At 42.0% G+C, this 12907-nt stretch overlaps 1 protein-coding gene across 1 annotated transcript in view; it reads left to right on the top strand.

Moving 5' to 3' along the window:
• The first annotated feature begins 3039 nt into the window (after positions 1 to 3039).
• The window catches only part of LOC143297408 (elastase-1-like), a 28183-nt gene continuing 18315 nt past the window's right edge, over positions 3040 to 12907 (top strand). Inside the window, exons 1-4 of the mRNA XM_076609745.1 lie at positions 3040 to 3067; positions 5071 to 5154; positions 6515 to 6645; positions 9935 to 10095. Coding sequence (XP_076465860.1) covers positions 5097 to 5154; positions 6515 to 6645; positions 9935 to 10095 — 350 coding nt within the window. The 5' untranslated portion in view covers positions 3040 to 3067; positions 5071 to 5096. The remainder of the gene's footprint in view (positions 3068 to 5070; positions 5155 to 6514; positions 6646 to 9934; positions 10096 to 12907) is intronic.

The raw sequence follows: 12907 nt of genomic DNA, 5'->3' as shown, positions 1-12907 counted from the left end.
TATGGAATTGTTGTTTTAGATACGGAGGAGCAAAACAAGGCATTATCTCAACCACAAAAAGCGCCTTATTATGAATGGGTTTCCATGTAAATGGCAGTTAATGACGAAGATTTCAGATGTATCGGCATTAGGGCTCTTCTATGTAGACTCATATGTTGTTTTAAAACATTATCACTGGCAGAATCCCATATTGTTGAGGCATAATTTACATGTGGCTCGATATAAGCATAGAAAAATAATTTACGGCAATGATTGTTTAAGAAATGCTTAATTCTGGAAAGTAGACAGACAGACAGACAGACAGAGCTAAAAGCGATGAGGGGTGGGGGTAGCGAGGGTGGTGGCGGGGAAGAGGAGGGAGGACACCTTGTCACAACTTGTGACGACAGTTCGGGTGTTTTTTCTCCACCCTCTCCTTTCACTTTTCCTCCTTCTCCCATCCTTCAGTTCGGGTAAAAATCTCGAATTGCGCACGAACCACGTGCATGCATGTTACTCAGCTCACCTGAGCGAGTATGAAATATTGTTGGGCAGCAACAAGATTCGAGGCTTTTGTCGCCCGACTGCCGTAGTGTACGGGTCGTCTGTTGTTGGTGGGGTAGCTAGCCCGACGTCTTGGCACCAGTTGAAGTGAGGGCCGCCTGTCCTCCGTTGGAGCCACTTCGGTGTTTCTTCGTCTGTCTTCGTCGTCGTGTTTTTGTGGTGGTCGTTGGTGTACGCTACCTGTGGCAGCTCTCGCTGTGTCCTGGGTCCCGGGTCTTTCGTCTGGTGACCCAGATCTTCACCCCCTCCTGTCCCGTGACTGGCGTCCTGGGTCTTCACCCCCTCCTGTCCCGTGACTGGTGTCCTGGGTCTTCACCCCCTCCTGTCCCGTGACTGGTGTCCTGGGTCTTCACCCCCTCCTGTCCCGTGACTTGTGTCCTGGGTCTTCACCCCCTCCTGTCCTGTGACTGGTGTCCTGGGTCTTCACCCCCTCCTGTCCCGTGACTGGTGTCCTGGGTCTTCACCCCCTCCTGTCCCGTGACTGGTGTCCTGGGTCTTCACCCCCTCCTGTCCCGTGACTGGTGTCCTGGGTCTTCACCCCCTCCTGTCCTGTGACTGGTGTCCTGGGTCTTCACCCCCTCCTGTTCCGTGACTGGCTACGACCTACACTAAAGCACAAATATTTGTGTGCCGGTCTGGGTTTTGGATGGTTTGTTTTTCTTGAGTGTGTGTGTGGAAAAACGTTCTTGAAAACCTTTAGGAGAAGCGAGGGGGTTTTGCAAGTGACTTCAGTTTTTTGTTTGTTTTGTTTTGTTTTTTTAGTAATGGTATATGTGGTTTTGCTGTTGTTGGTTTTTTTTGTAAGTATCAGCTGTGTGTGTAAGGTTGCGTGAGCGGGATAGAGAGAGCGGAAGAGAATAAATTTTGTGTGGAAGAGAAATATCTGTATTCTGTGTTTGTGTTGATTCGCAGATTGATACTGAAATAGTGTTTTGAAATATCAGCGAGATTTACATTCATTCGCGTAACTCTCCTTGTCACGCTTCTTTGACGAAGATTTTAAACAGCACAATTTATAGTGATTGCTGTTTTCTAGCGGTGTGTGGCAATCTGCCCGTCGTGTGGACTTGAGTGAACACGACAGTGCAACATTAACACGTTCATCCATCTTATGAACTGACCAGAGAATCTGCTTGTACTTTTCATGAAATGGACACATGATCATGTGTGTGTGTGTGTGTGTGTGTGTGTGTGTGTGTGTGTGTGTGTCTGTCTGTCTGTGTGTGTGTGTCCGCGTTACATAGAGAAAGAGAGAGAGAGGGGGGGTAGAGCATGAAGCGAAGGGTGGTGGTGGCGGGGAAGAGAGAGGACACCTCGTTCGTTTAGCTCCCAATCTGATAACTCGGCTTCTCGAACATTCGCAGATTGATACTGAAATAGTGTTTTGAAATATCAATGAGATTTACATTCATTCGCGTAACTCTCCCTGTCACGCTTCTTTGACGAAGATTTTAACAGCACAATTTATAGGTTTTTTTGGGGTTTTTTTTTTAGCGGTGTGTGTGGCAATCTGCCCGTCGTGTGGACTTGAGTGAAACACGACAGTGCAACATTAACACGTTCATCCATCTTATGAACTAACCAGAGAATCTGCTTGTACTTTTCATGAAATGGACACATGATCCATTGAGAAAGTTCACACACACCCATATATATATGTGTGTGTATATATATATATATATATATATATATATATATATATATATATGTGTGTGTGTGTGTGTGTGTGTGTGTGTGTGTCCGCGTTAGAGAGAGAGAGAGAGGGGTGGTGGTGGTAGGGAAAGTGGTGACAGTGGACACAGATCGTTTTCTTTTCAATCGCCAAAGACGTGGAACAAGCTCCCTGATAACCTCCGTCATTCTGATTCCCTCGCATCTTTTAAATCTCGTCTCAAAACTCACCTTTTCCCTCAGCAATAAGTTCAATTGTGGCAGGTCCACTTCCTTTGCGTTAGCTGTGCTTGACTATGTGTGTATACATATGTATGTGTACATAACTACATGCATGTATATGAATGTGTATTGTGTGTGCGTGTGTTTATGTAAGTTTGTGCCTGCCTATGTGTGCGTATGTGTTAGGGTAGCTGTTAGATACACATGTATGTTAAAATGTATAAAATGTATGTATACAGCGTGTGTGTGTGTGTGTGTGTGTGTGTGTGTGTGTGTGTGTGTGTGTGTGTCCGCGTTACATAGAGAAAGAGAGAGAGAGGGGGTAGAGCATGAAGGGAAGGGTGGTGGTGGCAGGGAAAGTGGTGGCGGGGAAGAGAGAGGACACCTCGTTCATTTAGCTCCCAATCTGATAACTCGGCTTCTCGAACATTCGCAGATTGATACTGAAATAGTGTTTTGAAATATCAGCGAGATTTACATTCATTCGCGTATCTCTCCCTGTCACGCTTTTTTGACGAAGATTTTAACAGCACAATTTATAGTGATTGCTGTTTTCTGGTCATTGTTATAAAGAGTCTACAGAAACCAGCCATTCCATCTTCTTCTCCAGCGTTTGAGGATTCACTTCAGTGTAAGTCTCTCTGTCTCTCTCTGTGTCTGTCTGTCTCTCTCTCTCTCTGTTTTTGATTCACAACAGGCTCAATGTTCGAAAATATATATACATTTTTTTTTAAGAAATAGAGAGACGTAACTTTTGGAAATAGTTTAACTATTGAAACCTTTTTCTATGAAAAGAAGAAACTGTCTGACCCATTACACTATTGTGGCTCCTTAACTGACGTCTTAAAATTTAATATTTGAACATACTTTTTTTTAAAGGGCGATAAATCAATTGCAGTATTCGCAGTGAGAACGCTGTTTAAATCATAATATTCTGGTGTATCTTGGGCATTCAAAACATCTTTAAGGTGAATAAAAAAAAAAAAAAAAAAAAAATCTTTTTAAGTCCGCGGTAAAGGAAACGTGGCTATCGCCGCAATCACACTGCAACATTTAGCCGTTTTCTCTAGATCTAGATGTACAAGTTTAGTTACACCCGTCGGGAATGTAGTACGACACGGTCGATTCAATTTCTCTTTTATGTTCATTCTAGTTTTATAGTTTTAAAGTTGATATGAAAATTTAGTATTTTGGTTAACTAATAAATGTAGAGCCAAGTACAAGTACTTCCAAACGTCGTATGAAGTGAAAAGGACTTCATTTTGAGAAAAGTCAAGACTGGAAATTTTTTTTCGTTTCATCAATTCAAGGGTATCAACTCGCATGGTTTACAATTTTTAACTGTGAATTCCGACTGATTCTGTAGATATTTTTATGGTAGTTTGGGGCATAATCCAGTAAGTGATGAGGCGTTCACAAACCTTTCTCTGAATAAATATTTAACGGTCTTCTTCTCCAATTTTCCATCACATGTTATTGTGTATTGTCCATTGAATATAGGATTGAACTTGAAACAAAATGGCGTCGTTCGCGTTCGCGAAGAATATGAGCACGCGCTTTGAATGTGTATAAATGTGTACGCAATTGATTTTTGCCCATGACCTTCAGGGCTCAGCCAATAGATCTATAAAGTCCACTCGTCGTACTGATTTTAGTATTTTCCGAAAAAGACCACTTGGGCGAATGGACATAGTGAAAGCCCTGTACACTGCGAGTAAAACACACAAGCTTTTTTATGTATTGAGTATAATTTCAAAATGTAATGTTTAAGATGAGAAAGATCAGTTTAAAGCAAATTAATTCCCCTAGCATTAATTGCAGATTAATTTCCCTTTTTTACACACAAACTTGGCACTTTGATCTGATATTCTGACACAACAACAAGAGCAGTCATTATCATTTTTTGTTCAAACAGGAACTTCTTTTGCTAAGCATGGAAGTTTAATTTATTTTGCAAACATTTTGGTGCAGATAGTAAAAAAAGGAAATTACTCTGTATTAATGCTAGGGGACTTAATTTATCACAAGTGAGTCTTGAAGGCCTTGCCTCTCTTGATCCTATTCTTATGCCTAATTTGGTGTCAACTGACAAAGTATTTGCAGAGAAAATGTCAATGTTAAAGTTTACCACGGACACACACACACACACACACACACACACAGACAACCGAACACCGGGTTAAAACAGAGACTCACTTTGTTTACACAAGTGAGTCAAAAATGGGAAACAAAGGACTCAGAACACGCTCATGCCTCACGCTGGACAAACAATAGAAGTGGTCATTTTCTGCTGACCATTGACAGCTGCTTTTACTCTTTTCTACAAGCCTTGCTGAGTTGATGACACGTTCCCAATGACACTTGTATCTAATGATGATGGTGGTGATGATAATGATGATGATCAGGAGCATTGTAGCGTGGGTGCGTGTGTGTGTGTGTGTATGTGTGTGTGTGTATGTGTGTGTGTGTGTGTGTGTGTGTGTGTGTGAGTGCTTCACATCAGTAGTCTCCAGACATTCTCCAGAGCTGTCAGTGATCATGAGCATTGTGTGTGTGTGTGTGTGTGTGTGTGTGTGAGTGCTCCAGACATTCTCCACAACTGTCAGTGATCATGAGCAGTGTGTGTGACAGCAGGTGACAGACACAGAGGCCGCTGCATCATGGAAGGAAGCTCTAGCATCTCACTGCTGCTGCTGCTGGTGACCGCCTTGTGGGGCTGTGAGTCACTTGGCTGTCGGGCTGTAGGCAGGGGAGCATGTTGTCTGTATATAGGCTGGCAGGCCTGTGTGTGTGTGTGTGTGTGTGTGTGTGTGTGTGTGTGTGTGTGTGTGTGTGTGTGAGTGTTGGAGTGTAACAGTTGTAGTATTGATAGTATGTTACCTTGTGTGTTTTGTGCATTGTGTTTTCATAATATTAAGTGTGCTATGAAGAGTTGGCAAAAAGCACAAGCATAGTTACGTGGTCAGATAGGTTTAACAATTTTCTGCTGCAGCCAGTGTTGGAATATGTTGCATGGTGCATTGACAGATGAATGAACGGAGATGTGTGGCCTGTTGGCTACCGTCATTTTTCTTCAAAGATGGAACTTTGTTTCGTTTCATTATTTGCTTTCACCATTTCATTTGTTTATTATAATGGTTTATTATGAATTGAAAATATGTTGATGCATTCACCCATGTCATAAGGACCTCATGGCCAATGACATTAAAGCGTCAAAGCGTCAAAACGTTTCTGTTTCTGTCTGTCTCTGCCTCTGTCTCTGTCTCTGTCTCTGTCTCTCTCTCTCTCTCTCTCTCTCTCTCTCTTGATGACTTTATGTAGTATTGTGTCTTGCATGCTGTGACATATACTATGTTGTTTTGTGTAGTGTAGACCCTGTTTCAGGGAGAAGGACTGGAAGGAAAAAAACGCCAGTGCTTATCCTCGAAAATAAAGAATTCTGTATTGTCTTGTGTATTTTCTCTTCTTCTTCTTCTCGTTCTCCTCCTCCTCTTTCTTCTCCTCCTCCTTTTCCCCCTCTTCCTCCTTCTTCTTATTTTCCTCCTCCTCTTCCGCTTCCTCCTCTTCCGCTTCCTCCTCTTCCGTCTCCTCCTCTTCCTCCTCCTTCTTGTTCTTCCTATTCATTCTAGTTGTTTTGCAAAAATATTCTCTTTTCTTTTTCATTCGTTCTTTCATTCTTTTTTTTTTCGGTTTTATGCTGACATCCTTCATTTCTCTTACCATTGCATCTTTAGAAAATGTTACACCAGTGGAAAATAATCTGATAAGAAAGCAGGTTTTATGTCGATGAGTCATCAGAACTATTTCTTGAGCTTTGTGTATTGCTTGCAGTTGATCTACATTGTACAACATTTCGATTTCATTGTTTCATTGTGTGTTTTTTTGTTTGGATCAAACCAATGTTAAGCACAGTTCGTTTTCAGCCATGTTCTTCAGTTTCTGAAATGTCTGCTCAGAGAACAGAGCACCTGCAGTAGCTGAGTGTTTCTGCCCTGACACCTTGTGTGTTTGTGTGTGTGTGTGTGTGTGTGTGTGTGTGTGTGTGTGTGTGTGTGTGTACACCACGTGCATGTTGCAGGCCAGGCAGGTCCTCTGGACCTCCGTGCGCAGAATACGATCAGGTGGGGGGGCATGCCAGACACTGGGGACAATGATACCACTCTGCTGACAGGAGGACTCAACGTCCGGGACAACAACCCACCCATCAAGGTCAGTGCACAAGGAAACAAGGAAAAGCTGGTGTGTCTGTACGTGTGGACCAGTGTTCACAGCGAAAGTACAGGTTCATTCTGAACACAGTCACACACTGTCAGTCATACATCGTTCACACTGAACACAGTCACACACTGTCAGTCATGCATTGTTCAGACTGAACAGTCACAAACTCTCAGTCATACATCGTTCACACTGAACAGTCACACACTGTCAGTCACATATTGTTCACACTGAACGCAGTCACACACTGTCAGTCATACATCGTTCACATTGAACAGTCACACACAGTCAGTCATACATCGTTCACATTGAATAGTCACACACTGTCAGTCATGCATTGTTCACATTGAACATTCACACACTGTCAGTCATACATCGTTCACATTGAATAGTCACACACTGTCAGTCATACATCGTTCATACTGAACAGTTACACACTGTCATTCATACATCGTTCACACTGAACACAGTCATACACTGTCAGTCACACACTGTCAGTCATATATCGTTCATAATGAACAGTCACACACTGTCAGTCATACATCGTTTACACTGAACAGTCGCACACTGTCAGTCATACATCGTTCACACTGAACACAGTCATACACTGTCAGTCACACATTGTTCACACTGAACACAGTCACAAACTGTCATTTTCACACATTGTTCACACTGAAAAAAGTTACACAATTGCAGTCATACATTGTTCTCGCTGAACAGTCATACACTGTCAGTCATACATCGTTCAGACTGAACAGTCAAACACTGTCAGTTATACATCATTCTCATTGAACAGTCAAACACTGTCAGTCATACATCATTCTCATTGAACAGTCAAACACTGTCAGTTTTTCATCATTCTCATTGAACAGTCAAACACTGTCAGTCATATATCTGAGGAGTGTGCGTGTATTGGAGGGGCAGGTACAAGATAAAATGGGACATGGTGTGTGTGTGTGTGTGTGTGTGTGTGTGTGTGTGTCTCCGTGGTAAACTTTAACATTGGCATTTACTCTGCAAATACTTTGTCAGTTGACACCAAATTTGGCCTAAACATAGGAAAAAATCAGGACGCGAACGACGCCATGATGTTTAAAGTAGTTGACCTGCCCGTTCAATCCAATATTCAATGAACAATACGCGATAACATGTGATTTTTTATTTTATTTATTAATTTTTTTTTTTTATTAAAGTGTATCACAAGTGAGTCTTGAAGGCCTTGCTTCTCTTGTTTCATCGTGTGTCTGCTTATTTCTATTTAATTATTTGCTAAATTATTCATTCATTAATTCAATGATGCATCCATGATGCAGCTCCATGTGCTTTTTTCCACTCAAGGCCAAAGAGCATTGTGTTATGCTGTGGTCAGGCATCTGCTTAGCAGATGTGGTGTAGCTATATGGATTTGTCTGAACACAGTGATGCCTCCTTAAGCAACTGAACTGAACTGAACTCACACTGAAAACAATCACACACTGTCAGTTGCTGTCAGTGGACATAACAAAAAAAAAAAAAAAAATAGTGTTCTCCTAGACAAGCTGTTTTTCTGTACAATGTGCCTGTCTTTGCCGTAATAATAATAATAATAATAATAATAATGATGATAATGATAATGGTGATGATGATGATGATGATGAAAATGATAATATGATAATAATAATGATGATGATGATAGAAAAAATAATAACAACGATGATGATGATGATGATGATGATGATGATGATGATAATAATAATAATAATGTACATTTGTATAGCGCTCTTTCTCTCTTAGAGCTGAGTGCACTTTACATGTAAGAACATATTGCAAATTATATAAATCATTCATGACGACTCTTTCTCAAAACGGGGATACAAGCAATTGGTCGTGAAAGCTCTGTTTTGTAGGCAAACACATTGACCACAAATAGATAGGACTTGTTGTCATAGCCCTTTGTTTTGTAGGCAAACACATTGACCACAAATAGATAGGACTTGTTGTCATAGCCCTTTGTTTTGTAGGCAAACACATTGACCACAAATAGATAGGACTTGTTGTCATAGCCCTTTGTTTTGTAGGCAAACACATTGACCACAAATAGGACTTGTTGTCATAGCCCTTTGTTTTGTAGGCAAACACATTGACCACAAATAGATAGGACTTGTTGTCATAGCCCTTTGTTTTGTAGGCAAACACATTGACCACAAATAGATAAGACTTGTTGTCATAGCCCTTTGTTTTGTAGGCAAACACATTGACCACAAATAGATAGGACTTGTTGTCATAGCCCTTTGTTTTGTAGGCAAACACATTGACCACAAATAGATAGGACTTGTTGTCATAGCCCTTTGTTTTGTGGCAAACACATTGACCACAAATAGATAGGACTTGTTGTCATAGCCCTTTGTTTTGTAGGCAAACACATTGACCACAAATAGATAGGACTTGTTGTCATAGCCCTTTGTTTTGTAGGCAAACACATTGACCACAAGTAGGTAGGACTTGTTCTCATAGCCCTTTGTTTTGTGGCAAACACATTGACCACAAATAGATAGGACTTGTTGTCATAGCCCTTTGTTTTGTGGCAAACACATTGACCACAAATAGATAGGACTTGTTGTCATAGCCCTTTGTTTTGTAGGCAAACACATTGACCACAAATAGATAGGACTTGTTGTCATAGCCCTTTGTTTTGTGGCAAACACATTGACCAGAAATAGATATGACTTGTTCTCATAGCCCTTTGTTTTGTGGCAAACACATTGACCAGAAATAGGACTTATTGTCAAAGCACTTTGTTTTGTGGCAAACACATTGACCACAAATAGATAGGACTTATTGTCATAGCCCGTTTGGGAAGTTTTTCTTGGTGTGGTGTTTTTTCTCCAAAGCATGTCAATCATGTTGCGTTTTTTTAACATGTTTTTCAATTTTTGTGACAATTTGTGCATACCATATACGCCGTCTTCGTCAAATGTCAACAGAATGGTTATTTTACAACAATGAAACTGCAAACCAAAATCCAGCCTTTTGGGCAAGACAATCTGCAAATGTATGCACGCGCCACACAGCTTACATTTGACACGAGTTCACTGTGTCTGACCGTGTGTAATGTGAACACCTCTTGATGTCTCAAATGACGAGAGGGAAGGAGTTGATTGTCACGTCTCTAGCCAGCAAACTGGCGATGTCTGTGTCCATGGGAATGAACAGTGAAGGTGGGAGGAGTACGTGAAGCAGAACGGAAAAACAGCAACAAACAAACACTGTAACGATAACTTCAGCGTTGATCCTTTCACTTCAGGATATGAGGGACTGGAAAGTTGTGGGAGGGACGGCGCTGTCACCCAACGAACGACCATACTTGGTACTGGTGTACAGATTTTCTGGCGACACGAAGTCTCAGTGGTGTGGCGGTAGCGTCATTGACAAGTGGCACATACTCTCTACTGCCAGTTGTTTAAAGTAAGACACATTTTGTCTGTTGATTAGCTTGTTTGTTGGCTGGTGTGCGTGTATTTGTTGACATAGTTGGTTTGTCTGTCTGTCTGTCTGTCTGTGTTGTCAGTATGTCATCAGTGTGTGTGTGTATCTGTGTATTTGGGGGGTTGGGGTTTGGGGGATGGGGGGCAGGTGGGGGGGGGGGGGGGGGGATACAGGGGGTTGAGGAGGCTACAGGGAAGGCGAGGTATATTGAGCTGGATATGGGAAATGTGGCTTGAGTGAAAGTAGTTGTGTGTGTGTGTGTGTGTGTGTGTGTGTGTGTGTGTGTGTGTGTGTTGTGTGTGTGCATGCGTACTGTGCGTGCATGCATGTGCGTGCCTGTGGTGATTTTTTTAATGCTTTAATATTGAACCATTCCAGATTTTTATGGTAAAAGGAAGGAGAAAACCAAGCCCTACTTCTATAAATACTTGCTATTGCTTGATAATGCCAAAAAAATCGATCATGTATTAACGTTGGTGATTCAAAAAAAGTGTTTTGAACATGGGGGTTATTTTACATCGGTAATAATAAAATTAACCAGTTCACTGTCAGAGAATCTTGTAAAGAAAAAGTTATCTCTCCTTGCCAGGGAAATTTAATGATTCAAGGGTTAAACAAAATCTAGCACAGAAACTATGTGAGATTCATAATGAAAGTAAACGTTTTTGTGGGGGAAACTGAATGTGAATTCTAAATTTGGGCTGTTGTCTTAATTATTTTGAATCTAGATAACTATTCAGCCATTTTGTAATCAAGAGAATGGTCTTTATGCTTTAAAAAAAGTATATATTACTTCCGTAGAATGACTCTCAGACAAACTAACAAACAGACAAAAAGAGCTAGGAACAGCATACTTATTATCTGATATATACCAGTTGAAGAAAATAAAACGGGTAATAAGTTTGTAATGAGAGCCAGAACTCTTGTTGTCCTGTAAGTGAATGACTGTCCCAGCAACGACATTCGTGCGTTCGGTCAAGATAAAAAGTCCGTCATGTTCTGAGAGAGTGAGCCGCCAAGCTTTTTTTTGGACCCTAAAGCACCCCGTCTGGCGTTGTTCCATTCTTCATGGTTTGAACTGATCTGACAAGTGTCTGCTCAAAATCCGGTTTGTGTCCGTGAAAAAAATTGGTCAACAGATCAGTGGCCAAAAAGTCGTGAAAACAAAACAACAACAACACTCTGTCAGCCCTCGGTGTCAAAGAATTGTGGATGACTGGCTTTTGCCATTCCTGAGAGTTGATCTCTGTGAAAAAATAACTGCTTGACAGCTGGCCACATTGCCCCACCGTCTGGCCTTCGACCTACCCAGACAGCAGAGCCAAATGGGTCCCACATGGGCCCAACATGGTTTACCAAATGGGCCCCACTTGGGCTAACACAGGTGGGCCCCACTAGGATTCGCAACAGGGTTTCCACGTGGGACCAACATGGGTTTGTGCTGGGATCCCAGTGGGCAATCGCATGTTTGTGATGGGCAGCCCATCCAAAACCCATCTCAGATGGGCTTACCACATGAAAACCATCTGGTGTCTGGTGGTCTTTTGATGGGCTGTCCCATGTCCCAAGTGACATTTTGATGGGCTGTCCCATGTCCCAAGTGACATTTTGATGGGCTGTCCCATGTCCCAAGTGATATTTTGATGGGCTGTCCCATGTCCCAAGTGATATTTTGATGGGCTGTCCCATGTCCCAAGTGACATTTTGATGGGCTGTCCCATGTCCCAAGTGATATTTTGATGGGCTGTCCCATGTCCCAAGTGATATTTTGATGGGCTGTCCCATGTCCCAAGTGACATTTTGATGGGCTGTCCCATGTCCCAAGTGACATTTTGATGGGCTGTCCCATGTCCCAAGTGATATTTTGATGGGCTGTCCCATGTCCCAGGTGGAATTTTCATGGCTATCCCATGTCCTCAGTGGTATCCCAGTAGTGTTTTGGTGGGCTTTCCCTTGTCCCATGTAGTATTTTGATGGGCTATCCCATGTCCCCAGTGGTATTCCAGTGGTGTTTTGGTGGGCTTTCCCTTGTCCCATGTAGTATTTTGATGGACTATCCCATGTCCCCAGTGGTATCCCAGTGGTGTTTTGGTGGGTTTTCTCATGTCCCTGTGGTATTTTGGTATTGTCATCACACACACACGCACACGCACACGCACACACACACACGTTGGTGAAACAAAGGTGTTGTGGGGCTGCTTCAGGACAGCTTTTTCAGGGAGTTTGGACAGGAAAGGGATGTTAGAAACTGGTCGATAGTTTTTTTCAAAATGTTTGAGTCAAGGTTGGGTTTCTTCAGAAGAGGCCGACACGATTGCAGGTTTGAAAGTGGATAGGAAAGTTCCAGTGAGAAGGGATGAGTTGACAGTATTGGTGATTGTGGGGAGAAGCTGTGAGACACACTGGGAAGAGACAGGATCGAACACACAGGATTTTATTGTCAGTTCTTTCAGGATTTCATGGACTTCTGTTTCAGTCAAGGGATTGATGAAATGGAGAGGATTGCCATTGAACTAAGGATCAGGATGAACAGGTTGGAAAGGCGTTTGGTCCAAGCTGGTGTGAATATTGTGCACTTTATTGAAAAAGGGGAGAAAATAACATGTCTTCACTGTCAGTCATGGTTACGTGCTCAGAAATGAGTTCAAGACTTCATACTGTTGAGAGGCAAGATGACGTTTAAAGTACGGTAGATTTGTTGCTAGAGATCTACAATTCCATTGAAATAGTTTCACCCTTTGTATTTTCGTTTGTTTTGGCATCTTAGTTACTATGATCCCATGAGTTTGAA

This window comes from Babylonia areolata, chromosome 22, assembly GCF_041734735.1.
Source record: "Babylonia areolata isolate BAREFJ2019XMU chromosome 22, ASM4173473v1, whole genome shotgun sequence".
Taxonomy (NCBI): domain Eukaryota; kingdom Metazoa; phylum Mollusca; class Gastropoda; order Neogastropoda; family Buccinidae; genus Babylonia; species Babylonia areolata.
Note: the sequence above shows the minus strand (reverse complement) of the source record. Positions and strands in the feature narration are given on the sequence as shown.